The 18,449-nt window shown below is 42.8% G+C and overlaps 1 protein-coding gene across 1 annotated transcript; it reads right to left on the bottom strand.

The window, feature by feature from the left end:
• Window positions 1-5,868: 5,868 nt before the first annotated feature.
• LOC120651009 (5-pentadecatrienyl resorcinol O-methyltransferase-like) lies at window positions 5,869-7,996 on the bottom strand. Its single transcript, XM_039928331.1, has 2 exons — window positions 7,143-7,996; window positions 5,869-6,662 (listed from the first exon to the last, which is right to left on the bottom strand). Exons 1-2 carry the CDS (start codon window positions 7,950-7,952, stop codon window positions 6,366-6,368), a joined length of 1,107 nt encoding a protein of 368 aa, XP_039784265.1. The 5' UTR covers window positions 7,953-7,996; the 3' UTR covers window positions 5,869-6,365.
• Between the last annotated feature and the right edge of the window lie 10,453 nt (window positions 7,997-18,449).

The raw sequence follows: 18,449 nt of genomic DNA, 5'->3' as shown, positions 1-18,449 counted from the left end.
AATTTTTTAAGGGTTTTATTTGTATTCATATTTTAGTTACGATGGACCCGCGACACACAGATGCGGAAGACGAACAGTTCCTGTTGAATATGATTGGCGAAGGTCAAGGAGATGTCGCTGAACAAGCTGATGATGGCAGCAATACCGACATATATTTGAATATGTCCGGTGATGGAATTGAGGCACCATCTATTCAGGATGACGCTGCTGCTGAACAAAGTGCTAATGTACATATCACAACTATAATTATTTGTAGTGACAATCATATTTTCATCTGAATCTATATGAATACTATGAATGTTTTTTTATAGCCGTCTGGATCATCGTCGCAGCAGAAAAAGACGAAGCGAGGCCCAACAAAAAAACTGGAAGGGCGGTTCATTATAACGGAAGTTGGTCCAGATAGCGAACCGAACGCTCCAGAAGCTGCCGCCAAAAAATTCATAAGACAATCCGGATGTATTGTCAGGGACCACATCCCGATCAGCTTCAGGCTCTGGAAAGCTTCCAATCCAAGCGAGGAACGGGATGCGGTACCCGAAAGAGAAAAAGAATGGTGCTGACGGGAGCTTAAGAAAAACTTCACGGTTCCAGCTGAATCCGAAGAGATATGCAAGCGCTGGACCCTGAGTAAGATGGCCGAACAGCTGCGATCATTCAAGAAAATTTTGACGAAGAAATATATCAAGACCGGGACCACACCCGTATTTACCGGCGAGCTCGAAAAGCTCAAGGGTCACTGGGATGCATTTGTGGAATACAAGTCTTCAGAGCTTGGGCTTCAGAAGGTGTAGAAGGCCAAAGACAACGCCTCGAAGAAAGTGTACCATCACACTCTAGGCCAAGGAGGCTACAAGCTTGCAGTACCCAAATGGGAGAAGATGGAGCAGGATCTGCTTGACAGAGGCATCCAACCTGCGACCATGAACTGGCCTGAAAGGTCAAGGACCTGGTTTTATGGTCACGGGGGAAGCTTGGACCCAATGACTGGTGACTGCATCTATGGGCCAAACATCCAGCGAGCAGCCCAGAGACTACAGGAGGCCATACAAGCAGCGGCCGAGGGAACATTCCAGCCGGATAGAGAGAGGGACGAGCTGACTTACGCCCTTGGGAATCCAAAGCATCCGGGCCGCACAAGAGGCAAAGTCGTGGTTCCGTGGAAGTATGGGTTCAGGGATTACATTGATTCATATAGAAGCCGGCAAAGAAGAAAGAATGATGAGCGGGAGCACTTGCGAAGGCTAGAGGAATGGCTCATGTCACACGATCAAAGACTGGAGGAAGAGGTTCAACGCCAAGTGGCCGTAGCAATGAGCCAGCAACAGCAAGCGCAAACGGTGCCTCCAGAGCCTAGTGTCGCAGCCGATCACCTGTCTCAGCGGAAAAGCAGCTGCGCTTCCACAGACGTTGCCATCGCCGAACCCACGGGGATCCAGGCCGTAGTTGAAGCGTCGGCCCCGCAGCGATTTCCAGTGGATGAGATCACCCACCGGACACCTTGTGACCTGCAGACTGCCGTTAAGAACTTAATGTTCACTGTTGCGTACGGTACCGCCATGCCAACCCAACCAGGCGACGTGTACCACGGCCAACAAATTCCGCCTAGATCCACAAGAGTTGGCGTGGAGCAGGTGTGCCAGGGTTGGGAGACGCTCGAACTTGATATTCCTGGAGGCGATGGGGAGAGGACACTAGCAGAAGCCATTCATGGCTACATCCTATGAGATAAGGGCTACATTGTTCTAAAGTCAGATCATCAAACACCAAGACCGGCATCTCAGCATGCCTCTCCAAGACCGGCATCTCTGCAAAACTCCCCAAGGGCAGCACTGTCTCGGCAAGGTTCACCGGCACATTCTCCATCACCATCATCTCATGCGCCGATGAACACTCAAGCGTCACCGTCGCCTCCATGGTCACCCCCTCCGCCGCTGGCAAAGAAGCAGAAACGGCCGCCGGCAAAGAAGGTAGCTGCACCGGGTAAGGAGCCTCCAAAGAAGAAGAAGGAAAAGGAGAAGAAAACCAAGGAGGCTCCTATTAAACCCTGGGACATGAGCCTTGAAGAATGCGATCGGATAACTCAAGAAAGAGTTAAAGAGCACTTCAAACCGAAGCCGGAGCCGGAGCCCGAGAAAGTGATAAATCCGATAGATTTGAAATTTTTTAAGGGAATGTGCGAAGCAAATAAGAGAAAATTCATTCCGAGAGACCCCCCTTCAGACTACGAACGCACAATTATCAAAACTACTGAGAAAAAGAAGAGACAATCAAAGTCGTCGTCGTCCGACGTTCCACAGCTCGGAGCCCAAAAGAAACAATCAATAGAGCCTCTCGTAGTGGGACAGACGACGCAAGAACAAGACTTTGTTACATTTCTGAAAGAATCAAACCTGACGGCCGCTCAGATTGCAGGGGGAGAAGATATTCCAAAGGCCGATATGGTCGTCAAATGGACGTTTGAGATCGGCAAAACTCTTGTACCCCCCGAAGTAGTGTCTGTGCTTCCAACGCAAATGTATAAGCTGCACCAGCACTACATGCGTGCGATGGCCGATTGCATCTTCATGCAGGGCGCAAAGATTAATGATGACGATTTCTTACGGGGGGAGGCCATTATATGGATAAACTGGGAAGAAATTTACCAACTATTCCATCAGGAGGCCCTCGACATCTCTATGGTCGGCTTGTGGGTTCTGTAAGTATTTTACTCTCCTTACGTATTGTTTTGCATAATCTCAACATACTGATATCTTGATTTATTCGGTATCATGTAGAATGGAGATACATACTTGCAGAAGAAAGGGATACTCTCACCTCGGCTTCATCGACCCAATTACTTGTAATTGGAGGCTTCTACGTGACAATCCCGATGACATATTCCAAAACTTGTTCAAGTACATAAGCGTTCATCACAACAAGCAAATGATATTGTTTCCTTACAACTTTGCGTGAGTGATTCCTTCCGTCTAACTCTTTCTATTCTGTAATCGAATTGTTTAAACCTTAACTACCAAGAACTACCTCCGTATAATCTTGCAGTGAACACTTTGTCCTAATTGTCATAATTCCCGAGAAGAGCCTACTCGTGATTATGGACTCATTGAGGAGACCTCCAGAACAATACGAAAATCTTCTTAACATGATGAAAAAGTAATTCTACCACTACTCCGTCCATGACCGATAATTTGAATCACTTTGTTACTTGACTATAATTGTTCTAATCATGCACAGGGTTTGGAAAGAATTCGCTAAAAATCATCTAGGCAAATTTGACAAGGAATTGAAGATCAAGACAGATTTTCCGGTACGCGCTTGGATGATTCGTTGCACGATTCATTAGTTTTATTATATATTCATGTAAATACCTGATAATTTCTTCTCTCTTAAAGTGTATGAGGCAGAAACCAGGCACTGTATTGTGCGCATACTATGTATGCGAGAACATCCATGGTCTGGTAGGTCCTCCAAAGGGCTGGACAGATTGGGAGGAGGAAGTAAGTAAAAAAACTTGTTAATATTTGAACTCGTATTTTAATTAGTCGAAATTAATTATCCCCTTTTTCCATAGGTCGGGGAGATGCGCGATAAACTCATACCGGAGGAAAAGATTATGGCGATTCAAGAACAATTCTCCGGATTTATTGTTGAGCAAGTCCTCGATCCAAAAGGCGAATTCTACTATGATGGAATATCTAATATTGACAATCACAGCAAATATGACAATATACGCGTATATATGTAATTAAGAACGAATATAACTATGTAAATATATATATATGTGTGTCTATGTATTAAATTTCTATTTATGAGTATGTATGTATTAAATTTCCAAAAGGCGAATTCTACTATGTAATTAAGAACGAATATACCTATGCAAATATGATGGAGTATGTATGTATTATATATATAAGCACTCCAATAATATATATGTGTATATATATATTTATATAATATTGGTCCTAGACATTTTCATATGTAAAGGAATTCACATGTATAGATATGTGTATACATATATATATAAGTGAATTAATTTATATATGAAAACTATCTAGGACAAATATTATATAAGTAACTATATATATATATGTATATATTAGTGGAGATCATACACACTGAATTCCAATACATAAGTTTAATTGAAATGCAAAAGTATAATTGAAATAGAAAAAGAATTGAGAAAAGAAAAACATGAAAAAACAGAGACATTTTGTCCCAGTTGGTAACACCAACCGGGACAAAAGGGTGCGCCAGCCACGTGGGCGCTGGCTGCACCTTTTGTCCCGGTTGGTGTTACCAACCGGGACAAAAGGTCCTCTTTTGTCCCGGTTGCCACACCCGGGACAAAAGGGCACCCCTTTTGTCCCGGACAGGCGTTCCCGGTTGGGAAACCGGGACAACAGCGGTTTCCCAACCGGGTCAAATCAACGTTTTTGTAGTAGTGTGGGTTATATGAGATACTATATAGTTATAGCTATTAGAGAATTTATAATAATTTTTTAATCACTAAATGACCTTAAATTAAAAAGTTATCAACTACAAAGTTTTAGATCTCGTCATTCTCTACAATTTTATATAAAGTTTGACTTCATTCGAGATCATATGAAAAAGTTAAAATTTTTATTGCATAGAACCTTTTGTAAGGGAGGGCCATGTCATCACTGCCCCTAAAATGCATTTTTAGAGACGGGTGGAGCCATCGCATGTTCCTAGTAATGCCATCATTTTTAGGGGTGAGTGATGGCATCACCTGTCTCTAGAAATGCCACCATGATCAGGGGCGGATGATGGCGTCACACACCTCTAGAAATGCATTTTCAGGGGCGGACCAAAAGCTACAGTAATTCTGCTCCATTTGTAGCAACAGATTACATTTTGACCCGCCCTTAAAAATCGAAACGTTGCTACAAATTATTTTACAGTAAAGTATGCGATGGGAGATCCAAGAAAAAAAGTTTAGACATCTGAAAAAAAGGACCAAATCAGTATCGGACCCCCTTCCATCGGTCCGATGGTTGGGAAATATCTGCAATCCCATACTTGACGTGGTTTATTACCCTCTTGTCATCTTTCTGAAACAACATGGTTCAGGAAGCTAAGGTTCAAAGTGAAATCACCTGCAAGTGCAAAAAAACAGCAAGACCGGGCAAAGCTAATCAAGACGACACAAATAAAATTCAGATGGGAATGCTAACAGTTTTACAGTCACAGAATGAAGCATGCTTGAAGGGGTACGGTTAAAGCACTGCCGCGCACTACCCTTACAAAGTGCACTCAGCCTCTGCTGGCATAATGTTACCACGAGCTAGCTGCTTCATGACAGAAACCTTGCAGTTCAAGTGTTGAATGACCAGCCGTTGCAACCAGACAAAAGGGTAACTATTCTTGGTACGTACGAGCATGTTCCTTGTTCTCTTCTTATCACAAATTCACAATCATTAAACGGAGTAACTTTGTGAAACTTGTTCACGTTTGGTGATCGACTAATTTACTCGAATACCATCAAAGGTAACTAATGGTCAATATATGCCAACTTTCCAATTAATTTATTTCGTAATGATACGTTATTATTGCGAATTGATTAAATCAAATGGGTTTTCACAACAGTGTCTGTACAAGCTGTCTGTTTCGTAGGCTCGAAGATGAGGCCCACATGCCAAACACCAACCGCACACCACAGTACTGCTACTACCCCATACGTCAAGCTCCCATCCACATCAGCGATCATCCATTGAAAAAAAAAAGATATTCCAGTGATCCTTACCGGCACAGAAAATAGGAATCAATTAACCATGTATATGTTAATTTCCATTTCGTAGTAGATCCACACAAGTGGTAAGAGATATATAGAGAGAGAGAGAAAAAAAGGAGAGAATTGCAAGATTTCAAAGTGTGAAACTTGTTGGTACTCGCAAGGTACCACAATCCTATACACAATATATCACCACTGCCTCACAAATGTAATCAACTATATATAATATTAAAAAGAAAAATAGTGATCAAGGTAAAATTAAATAAATAGAGAAAGGGGGGAAAAGAGAAAAAGCTTACTACTTGAATCCAAAATCTACCAAGACTGAGACATGACCCATCCCACCTTGGCACACGGCAAAGCCTTTGCCGTGTGCCCCAAAAAAGCCCCATGGTAAAGTCAGCTTTGCCAACCGGCATTTGTCGTGTGCCCTTCGCCATGTGTGGCACACGACAAATGCTTTGCCGTATGTATTGTGATCTTTGCACAAAGGAGTGGAATCCAGTAGTAAAGTGACTGAATTTGAACTCTGAAACTGAATCTATAGTAGTCCAACGACAGAAAATAACTAGAGCGCTGGATGTTTATTTATCTAGCAGATAGTGAGCATCGTTCATGGATAGAGCTCAATAACCGACCGGAGACCAAGCGGCATAATATTGTAGTCCTTGAATCCAGCTGCAAGGAATATCTTCTTCCACTCCTGCCCGTCTCGTTCAACCCCGCCAATTTTCATGATGTCGAGATCACACAAAACTTGCGTCTCCAGGAGCTTAATATCTGACGGGCTAGATCCAACCACGATATCTATGATTATTACCTTTCCGCCTGCATCTTTTGAAGGGATAGCTTGCTTGCAATTCTTCAATATCTTGATGCACTTGTCATCACCCCAGTCATGCAGGACGTACTGAAATAAATAAGCATTAAGTTAGTCTAACATTCATCCAATACTTGGGCATTATATCTCTCTTACTCTATCAACAGTCACATTCATTCAATATATCAACACGGGCGATGTCAGTTGACACCGGGCTATCAACAAACTTTTGTTCTTCTTAAGTGTCGGCTTTCAGTGAATATAATATATATAGCGGGCTTCATTCCAATATTTAGAAGGGTTTGTCTAGTTCTAAGACTACTTGGAATGAAGCTCCAAATCAGCTATCCTCTCTGAACCATTAGTTCTGAAAACAAAATCAACAATCTTCATCGACTTCTATTCTCATTGCAAGATTTAATTCACCATATGTCCAGCAACGAAGCGTGTATATTATGTTAGGTTCGGATAAAACTAAAAATTAAGTGGGGAGTAAAATGCAACAATAATTACTAACGATGATCCATAGAACGTTCTGAACAAAGGGCCTGGAGCTATGATACTTCATACCTTTAGGAAGATAGCATTAGCGGGTGGAATGATCTCAAACATGTCGCCCGCAACAAACTGCACGTTGCTAACAGACGGAGCCTTGGCGACAACATGAGGGAGATCCAGCACCGTTAACTTCAAAGATGGAAACGCGGCGGCGATGGTGGCGGAGGATCCGCCGACACCGCCGGCCACGTCGACCAGTGAGTCGACCCCGCGGAAGATGGTCTCACCATACTCCTCCAAGACGACCCGCATCAGGAAGCGGCTGTCCGCGGCCATGGCGTTGTTGATGGACGTGTTCACCGCGTCGCTGCTCCCGCACATCTCCCACACGGTCGCGCCGTGCATCCGGGCGTACGGGCACTTGCCGGGCTCCTCATCGTGCCGGAACCACGCGACGAGGCCCATGCTGAGCTCCGAGTCATGGAAAGGGTTGAGCACGTGGCTTAGCATAGGGGACAAGCAGCTCGTCGAGGTCTCGCCGCCGGCGTCGCTCGTCGTGAGGAGGCAGGAGATTGTCGAAAGCTTGTAGACAGGCTCGTCGTGCCCGCCTGATGAGTTTTCTGGTGGCTGGATGGTGGTGAAGGTTCCCGCGACGGTGAGAACACGCATGAGGCGGCGGAGGCCACCAAGCTTACACGGGCTGATGCCAATCCCAGCGAGTATCTGAGGGAGGGTGGCGGCGGCGCCGTGGTGGTGGATGGCGTCGGCGATGCGGAGGTCCAAGGCAACCGCAAGCGCCACCGACTTCATGAAGCTGAAGGTCTGGTTCCAGAGCTCGACCTGGGCTTGGAGCAAGGCCTTGCTTTCCTCGCTGAGCGCCATTGTATTGTGCTGTGGGTGGATGACTAGCGGAGAAAAAAACCGTGTGTATATACTAGCTAGGAATTTGTTGTTTGGCCCAGTGGTGCATGCTAGTTTTTTTTAAAAAAAATAAATTATCGCAACATTATTATCGATCAATTCACTGTGTCGGCACAGTTAGTTACACGTTTTGCGTCATCGCAACTGTTTTGAAGTTATGCGCATTAGTGTATATCTTCTAGAAAGCCTTCCTATTAGTCAGCAACCAGTTGCCATCACACGTTGTCAAAAGAAAAAAAGATTTAGGCATTAGTTCTTGTAATAATATATCATGCTTATCACTATTATTATTATTATTAATATAACCACCATTGAAGTTGACTTAGTACCTTTGAAGATGTGCACAAGCAACCGTAAGTAGTTCTTTTGACAACCGTAATAATAGGGAACAAAATCATCTGAGTGCTATTAAGTAGTAAATCGAGGACAGGTAGGAAGAAAGGTTAAATTGGTAGCAAGAAGGATCCAAAGCAGTATGTAATGGGGTTATAGTTTTCCCTGTAGAATATAAGTTTGGACAATAAATTGTGAAATAGTTGTGTATATGTAGGGAAGACCTTTTATCAGACCACACGACTATGGTTGTTTTTGTGTGCAATGTATTACCATACTCTGAGATTCCCAAATAAAGTGTATGTGTTCAGTAATAAATGATTCAAAAGACAAGTCGTGCTCCTTCGCTGGGTGTGATAGGTCGTCACAATTATCCGAACAGATTCAAGTTAACGGACTTTGAGAACTGATCATTCAGAAATTCAGAGTGGTTCAAACTGAGACTTCACCTACAGTAGTCCTACAAGGACTTTTTTTTAGGAAGCAGTAGTCCTACAAGGATAGCCACTAGTACTCTGATGATGCCATATGCTTTCATTTCTGTGGCTATCTTGTTCACTTATGATGAGCATTCACGGATAGAGCACAATTGTAACACCCAGGTGTTAATCAACCCTAATTAAATTTAATCAGGGTCATTAGTTTCGAACTTAAACAACAAACCATAAGATAGCAAAAATTTCTTGTCAGTCTAGGCCGGACCGGTCTGCCCGGTCGTGGCAACCGGTCTGACCGGTTGAACTGGTTTCAACCGTTTTGGGCCCCACAACATTTAAATCACACACTCTCTCTCTTCCTCACCAACTCATTCCTCCTCATCCTGCTCAGCTCACCTCTCTCGAGCTCTCCCTCTCCCCAAGCCCTAAATTCCTCAATCCTTCATTTCCACTCGATTCAAGGCCAAGGAAGAATCAAACCGGCGTGGGGAAGCTTCTTCGTCGCGATTCCTTCCCTGGGAAGCAGTGGATCCAAGTTCTTCGCGGGGGAAAAGATCATCCAAGGTATTTTAGCTAGAGATGGTTCAATCTCCTTTTCTAGACAATTTTAAGCGATTCCCTCTGGTAAAACACCTCCAGTGGCACCCCTGAACTAGTTCCTAAGAGGGTTTCAGAATTGGTGGGCAATTTTCGCCGCGCCAAGAATTCTAGCTCTTGGTCTGGGTAGGACCGGTCTGACCGGTAGGAGGGACCGGTCTGACCGGTAGCATAGCAGAGGCTGAGAGGGTTAATAGGGGGTAGATGGTGCGAATAGTTGGAAGTTATTTCGAGTATTGGTTACTTGTAATTTTTGTAAATCATGCATGCATTTCTCATATCATGTGCATATGCATATGTGTAGCAGCCACGGCGGAGGAGGTGGTGTTCGAGGTGGTTGCGGAGCCACAAGAGCCGCTAGAGTAGGCCCAGCAGGAGGAGAGGCGTGAGATCCAGGCCCAAGGCCCAGTTGACCCCAGTGTTGAGCAGCAGTCTCAAGGCAAGCCCCGGTGCACATCCTACTATTTTAATTTATGACCCACTATATATATCTATTACTTGTGAATTACGTTCAGGAGTTGTTTGGAATGCTAGTTGCATGATCCCTAGGTTCCCTAGAGTTATACTAGTATGTATAGGACGATAGTAATGCTATGCTTAATAGTTCTCGGTAGAAGTCGAGTAATTTTCAGTTACTCGCGAGATATAGGATGTGTTATAATTCTAGATATGAGTTACTGAATCGAAGAATGAAAGGAAATGGAATGTGAGACCGGACGGGGAAGGTGTAGCTCCGTCTGTGTCGGTTAAGGACCGTCCGTTGTCTGGCCCTGCTGATCATGTCTGACATGTACTAACCGCATACCGGGAGTAGGAGGTAGTCGAAACCGGTGAGCCTAGTACTACATCGCTTTGAAAGTACAGGAACCCGCACCCAACTCCTAGGGTAGTCGAGTGGCCGCGGAGAAAGGGGGTCATGTAGGGCTCGGCTGACTATATGTCGTTGGGCTGATTCCTGTAGTTCGAGGCGGGGAGGGGAAGAGTTGGTGCGTGTGGTCCGACAGGGCTTACGTGTGCCGTGTTGGTTAGGTCCACCTTGTAAGGTTAAATCGGATCGATTCGCCGTCAGTCGCTCTCAGATATGAGCATCTTGATCGCAGCACTGCATCGTAGTAATGAGAGGAATATGAATGATATATGAGGACTACTTTGAACTGTTATTTAATGCTCCATTATGGTTGCTCTTGTCAGGAGGCAAATATTAGATGATGGTTACTATACAAAAATACTGACCAAAAATATGAAAAATAAGGATCCATTTTTAGTTGCCTTTTTGCAAAATAAACTACCAGCCAGAAAGCTTTACATGTCTAGATATGTGGGCTAAGTATACCCAATAGTCGGGTAAGTCTTGCTGAGTATTAGTTGCTCAGTGTTTTGTTGCTATCCAAATTATTTAAGGGCATTCGGACGTTGATTTCTACCCCTGCTGTATCAAGTTCATCTGCTGGGATGCAGAAGGGTGGGAAGTGGTGGACCGAGACCAGTAGGCTAGGAGGTCGCGGGGTTGAGCAAGTATGGGCTGGTTGTGCAGCCCGTCTGTTTTGGTTGGGCCGGCCTGACCGGTTCGTGGACCGGTCTGACCGGTGGCTACGTGGGGAATTCCATGCACACCGGTCCGACCGGTGTGTAATGATTGAACCAGTAGAGATAATGTAGGTGTAGGTTCTTTTCTTTCGAACCTTGGCTGCCACTTTTGTAAAGTTGTAAATTTTGTCCGATATATGTACGCACTTGAACTCAGTTTGTAAAACTATTGTATTTGAACGTGGTTTGTAAAAAGTTGTATATTACCTTATGTCGTGTTGATGTATTTTCAAATATTCATCGCGCTTGTACTATCTGCGCCCGCCTTCGCGTGGGACTACCGGTGTTGTTTCGATTGGGCCGTGGGTTGGGAAAGGACCGTCAAATTAAATCATTAAGCTAATGCGCCCGATGTGTTCAAATAACGGCCATTACGCTTAATTTAGAGTTTTAATTTGACGGTTCTGTCACAACAATGATGGATCGGAGGCCAAGAACCAGCACAATAGTGTAGTGCTTGAATCTAGCTTCCAGGAATATCTTCCACCTGACGGTGGCCAGATTACTTAGCTAGCACTAGCTGAGACGAAATCCAGAGTGTGATGATCAGCTGCAATCAGACTATATATATATATATATATATATATATATATATATATATATATATATATTCTAGGCACTAACTATTGGATGAAAGCGACTTGCGTGTGTGATAGATATGAGTGCGTGATTGTTATGAGGCTAATTAGCAGAGAAATATTTCACAGCTAATATTCAACCACTGACTATTGAACGATAGCGACCTCTTATGCACTATGCAGAGCACTTCTTGTGATTATGCAAATTATATGGTACCTAATTATGCAAAATGGGTGTGCGATGCTATTCAATGATAGCGACTTCTTGTGGATGGTGGACGAGTGCGTGATTATTTGTGCGTGATTAGTGAATATGCAGAGTATGGATAATGCGTGATTCTCAGGATCTTGGCAGGTTGGCGAAACCAAAATTTCAGCCGGTGGAGTGTCTTATGCTTGTGTAAATCCTACTCGGTACTCACCGCATGCATCGCTGGCTTGCTTCAGAACCAGGCCTACCCGGTCTTCTCCCGAACTAACCCCGGCCACGCGTACACAAGAATCAGGCTCTACCGTCTCCCCAGGCAGTTCCACCCGAAGGGAACACTTCTCTGCGGACACAGGCTCTCTCAGACGCCTCTCCATGGGCTAAACGAGAGCAACTCAACGCAGAGGTTTCTCCTCTAGGGTCCCTAGCGTAAAGACATCACCCCGTGTGCACGAGCTCAAAAGAGGCCTCTCCATGTATATATGTACATATATATATATATATATATATATATATATATATATATATATATATATATATATATATGTATGTATATATATATATATATGTATTGTATATATTATATATATATGTAGCATATATAATATATGTATGTATATTATATATAATATAATGTTATATATATATACATATCTGTATATATGTAGTATACTATATATGTATATATATATGTATATATACTATGTATATCTATGTATCTGATATTATATCTGTAATAATATATATGTATATATATATATGTATATTCTATGTCTATGTATATATATGTAATATATGTATATATATATCATGTAATAATATTATATATAATTGAGCGCGTAATCCAGCATGGTTCATAAATTAAAGCTATCTATGTAGATCTGGTTGCAGAACTTGACCTGGTGTCGGAGCTACTCCTTACGTACTGTTCTCTCTGAGTGCCATTGTACTGTATTGTGCCGTGTTGGGTGGATACTTAAGCTGCTCCCCGACACAAATTATAGATCATTTAGCTTTTCTAGATTTTTGCTATACACTTAGATATACATTATATATCTCTTAATATACATACAAGAAACTATGTATTTAGTGATATAAAATTTGGAATGGAAGGAGTAACATTGACGCACGTACTGAGTGTTACCTTGCAATCAATAGGATAGAGGCTTGTAATCGTTGAATCAAATAAAGTCAATCACCCTGCCAGCCGGTTAGGAATAGATGGGGACCGAGCTAGTGCTTAGTTGGTCCCCCGAGCGGGTGCTCAGCCTACCCACCCGCATACAGAGTGTTGATACCGACGCGGTGGCTAAGAGCATGGTTAATAGTAGAGCCAAATGTTTGGCCATAAGTCAAGTGATAAGACCTAAGTCATACAATAGTTGTCTCATATTTATCTCAAAAAAGTTTTTTATTATTATATGGTACCATGTTTTACTTTCTCTCTTACTCTTCCTCGCATATATTTTTATTAGGGCCCACAAATGCCTATGCTTCCGTACCAAGCTTGGTGCTAAAACAAGAGTCATGCTCTCTTCTCTCTCCTCCCTTCTCTCCTCCACATCAGCAAAAAAACTGACTAACTTGGCTTTAAGCCCATTGTTGTACTTGCCCTAACCGGGGGTTTTCCTCCTGCTGCACGTAGGGTGTTCTAGGTTAGGCTATGGTAGGTACATGCACATGTGCTTTTAGTGGGACTGTGCATTTTCCCGCATACTGAGCAGGGGCGGGCCCAGGTTTTGGAGGGTGGGTATTCAAAATTGACTATGGCACAAAAAAAATTTTTTGACAGCCTAGATTAAGGATTCATGACCAATAAATCAAACACTAAACAATAATTCTGACACAGCAGTAATGTACCAACTAGATGATCAACAAAACCATTCTCACCAGGAAATTTACCGCTATCTTTGAACAAATAGCACACAAAGCAAAAGATTAGAAATCACTCAATTAGCAATTAGCCCTTGCTGTGCTCTTGCTCTTGCTCTAGTAATTAGAAAATTTCAAACCTGTGCTTGTGATGGAGTTCACTAATCAGTTCGCTGTTCGCCCTCACGGCTCCCCCTCCCCGGGCGCCGGCCAGCCGGACGGCCCACGTCGCGGCCGGACCGCAGCAGTGGCCGCGCCCGTGCCCCGCGCCCCCGCCGCTTGCTGCCGCCTCCCCCGCGGACCCGCGTGGCCGCGCCGGCGCCGCGACGCCGCCGCCTCACCGGGATGCGCCACCGCCTAGGGACGCCGCCGGCCCACCGGCCGCCGCCTAGGGTTCCTGAGCTGTGAAAGCGTGAGGCGTGAACGGTGAGAGCACGTGAGAGGTGAGGCCGTGCCCGTGAGGGAGTCGAGGGAGAGGGAGAGATGCAGGCAGTAGGCCGGAGGGAGGGATGGGCTGGTCGCCAAGTGGGCCGGACGTGCTGGCTGGAGGGGAGGGATGCAGGGAGCCCGGCTGGGAATGCTGAGTTGGCCCAATTTGCTTGGATATAGCTTTGTCTATTTGGTTTTTCCTTATATATACATGGTATACACTATATACTAAATTTTTTTCTCCAAAATAATGGGTATTCATCTGAATACCCATGAATACATGTGAGCCCACCCCTGATACTGAGGGTTTAGACCCTCCAACCTCTCCTATAGTGTGTACTGGACACGCACCCATGTGTAAGAAAAAAATGACCCTATTAGACTATTGTTTTGTGATTTTGGTGATTGTGTGAAAACGTAATCAATGGAACTACGAGTTTATCAAGTGAATCTCTCTAGGTCCCAAGGATGAAATAAAAAGCCCTAGCAGCAAAGTACAACACGAAGCCAGAACTCAAAGACACTACTATATATAGAAAACTTAATGGACGCAGAAAAACAGGTTTCCTGAGGCGGGCAGACCAACCGTCTCCAATGTATCATCATGGTTAATCGAGGCATTAACCGAGGCAGACAGACAACAGCGGAACTGCCTCACCGAGGCGGTCAAGTTAAGACAACCGCCTCTGTTATTTAGTAATAACGGAGGCAATTTCTTTAACATAACTGTCTCAGTTCATACTCTTTAACCGTGACAAGTTGATCTTAACCACCTCAGTTAAGATTTTCCATAATAAAAAAAGCTTATTTGATTTCAATTTTGAATTTGAAAATGAATTTGAAAACACATACAAATCATAATACACGCGTACGAAAGGGTAAACACATATATTACATCCATTCATGTGTCGATCCACATAATATTTCATATATAGTATTTCACAAATTCACAGCAGTACATGTTCAAATGATTACAAAAGCTAAGGGCGCCTAGTCGAGTGTCGACAACTTGTAATCCTTCATGTTGAGTTGGGTTCTCCAGTTGTGTAGCTTCACGAACTTGTCGTCCATTGCTAGCCCCCAACATGATGACATTCGTGAGTGACAAACTTACAAATGACAGACTTTGTAGTAGTGAAAAACACTGAATTGGATGAATTCTGCATAAAATAGTAGCACCGGTTAAACCGACGCCAAGCCATCGGTCAAACTAACGGTCATCGGATAAACCGACGATGCATAGGCATTGGTGCATTGAACATCACTTTTTGAAGATCAACTGAAGAGCTTAGTAGCACCGGTGAACCGATGGTGTCAAAACAAGTGTCAGCGTATTCACCATAATATTACTCAAAGGGCATGTTAAGTGGCCAAGAGTGAAGTCTTCAGCATCGGTTGAACTGATGGGGCATCGCTGCAATGCATCAGTTTAATCGACGGCTGCTGAGTCAGCAACAAGCAGTGTCAAAAGGCCCAACGGATGTATTCTGACTGTGGGTGACCGGTTGAATTGACCCCCCCCCACCCCATCCTAAAGCCCCCCCCCCATCCTAAGGTGTCGGTTCAACCGATGCTTGGCTGGATTTTGATAGTTGTTGGGACAATGACTATATGAACTTGGTGGCCTATATATACACCTCACCCCGGCCATTTGAAACTTGCTAGAGTCCAGAGGAACCCTATATACATTGAAGAAACATCTCCAAACCATCCAAGAGCATATTGATCAAATCCTTAAGTTTAGCAAAGCTTTATGAGTGAGAGTGATAGGCTAGCTCAAGTTTGAGTGTGAGAGCAAGGTGTTGTGCCTTGTGTGTTGTGCTTGAGAGCATCTCAAGCTTGTATTTCGGTGTGCCGGTCCCTTAGATTTTTTTGGCTCGCTGGCTACGTTTTCGACCCTCCGGCTTGGTGTGGAGCGGCGTCGATGGTCCTTGTGCGGGGGACGTGGAGACCCCCTTTTTTGTGGAGAAGCTCCTTAGTGGAAAGAGGAGTTAAGGTGACTGTGGTGATTGGGTGGCAAGCCTTTATGGCAAGTCAAAGTGTCCCCAAAAGAGACTTGATTACCGGGAGAAGCGATACTCTTAGTGAGTGCTTCAACAATGTGGAGTAGAAGTGTGGCTTTGTGCCTAACGGAACCACGAGATAAATATCGCGTTAAGAGTTTGCTTTCTCTCATCCCTATTTGCCTAATTCACCTCCTCTCTCTCAGGCTACGAGCACCCGATCACTTTCAACATGTCTGGGTGTGTGGTGTGAGTGTGGTGTTGTGTGTGTACTGTGCGTCTTGAGTTGTACCCTCTTAAAAAATATTAGAAGTAGATGATATATATCAGCTTATTATCTTAACGAGTGCAGTGCGTGCGGTGCCGCGCGCATAAAATTTTCCTTTTATTCCTTTTGGCAACATATATTTATTTGCATTTGTCTAAATTTAGTTGGAGCGAAGGTATTTAAAGAGTATAGTATATGTTAAGCAAGGATAGTACAGGATATATATGTAATCCAATTTAGTTTCACGGAGATTAATGTACCATCATGCTTAGGCAAAGAATTCCAGTAAAATAGTACTTGATTATATTGGTTGGCACTTGGCAATCAACGAATTTCACCACCGCCAGGTGCTTGCTGTGAGAAGCAAAATTAAAACTTTCTCAAAATATATGCTCGTTTTGTCTTTCTATTTAATTATAAGCTAAACAACAGGGCATATAATGTAACCTCACCTTGTATTTAGGCAATGGAGCTAACAGAAGCATGTACCAATCTACTAAAAGCAGATGGCATAAAATATATTCTTGAAGGTATGCGACACACATATATATAGCTTGATTCGACCGATCTTGTCGCCACCGTGAAACTTGTGCCCATAACCTATAAAGCATTTTTGCATAATAGTTAACAAACACAGTTCTCCAATAAGAATATACCACTACTACAAAACACCTCTTTGATCCTACTCATTTGTCCCAACTCCCATTGGGCCTAGGACTAATAATGGAGGCTTTAGTCCCGGGTCCAACGACTAGTCAGGCTGGCGGGAGGTGCAGGGGGCCTTTGGTCCCAGTTAGAACCACCATACCAAAGTCAATTCTTTTGTCCGCGTTTGGCTCCAACCGGGACCGTCGGCCTATTGGTCCTGGTTGGAGCCACCAACTAGGACAAAAGAGTCACTTTTGGTCTCGGTTGGTGGCTCCAACCGGAATAAAAGTCTTTTGCCACCTTATCCACCCGCCCCCACCCCACCCCGCCATAGCCATTCAGTTCAATTGTTCTTGCTACTCTTGGCTCGGGTGGGGAAATTTCTTGACCATTTCCCCCAAGATTTTGTGAAGGCTCTTGATTTCCCCGTGCATCTAGCAGCTCTAAAGGTTAGGAGCTTGTTCCTCTCATCTTTCATTACTTTGTAGCTCATTTTATAGTTTAGAAATAGAATAATGTGATGTTTTTTTAGATTGCAAAAATAATATTGGAGTTTTTTTTATACACCATTTGAGCTCAAATGGGATACTTAAAGTTTGCATATGTAGATGTGATTTACTTGTATTAGTTGGTTCAAGTGAGTATACAGAGTAGATGTGATTTACTTGTAGATATGGAATGAAATGTGAAAAGTTTAATTGAATAATTATTGAATGTGAAAAAAATTGATACTTGGTAATTATTGTATTACGAATGAATACTTGTTAATCAAATGAGTATATAGAGTAGATGTGATTTATTTGTATATATGGATTTAAATGTGAAATGTTTAATTGAATAACCATTGAATGTAAAAAATGTATACTTGGTATTTATTTTATATAACAAATGAATTATTTTGTATTAGTTGCTGACATATCGATATGACAAGGTTAAACTGAAAAATTATTGAAAGTTGAAAGATATTTATTTGGTATTTATTTTGTATTACGAATGAATTATTTTGACACTCTAGTGTGTATTTATTCAGACTCACATTGAAACCATCTATTTGATTATAAGAAGGAATCTGCGATGTTTCCATTCTTTCTCTCTCATTTATGAGAGACAAATACATAGACACATATATAGAGAGACATATAGAGAGAGTGATAATATGGACATCGTGTATTTTAATTAAGACTGTTTAAATTATCATTTATGTAATGGATTATTATGACCTTTAAATTAATCAGGGTGTATGATGAATTTATTATTGAAATTGTGTGATGGATATTTCAGACCTTTCAATTATTTATGTTATTGCAATTATGAGAATTTATTTAACTGTTTTCATTTATTTGATACGTGTAACAAAATCTATAAATTTTAACTATATATGCATATGAGAATTTCAGTAGTGAAATTAGTTTAATTTTTTGAAAACTATCACTATATAAAAAATAACCTATAGTGACGTGCACAAAGGTGACATGTTGTTGTTGTACGTCACCTTTGT

This window comes from Panicum virgatum, chromosome 9K (genome assembly GCF_016808335.1).
Source record: "Panicum virgatum strain AP13 chromosome 9K, P.virgatum_v5, whole genome shotgun sequence".
NCBI lineage: Eukaryota > Viridiplantae > Streptophyta > Magnoliopsida > Poales > Poaceae > Panicum > Panicum virgatum.
Note: the sequence above shows the minus strand (reverse complement) of the source record. Positions and strands in the feature narration are given on the sequence as shown.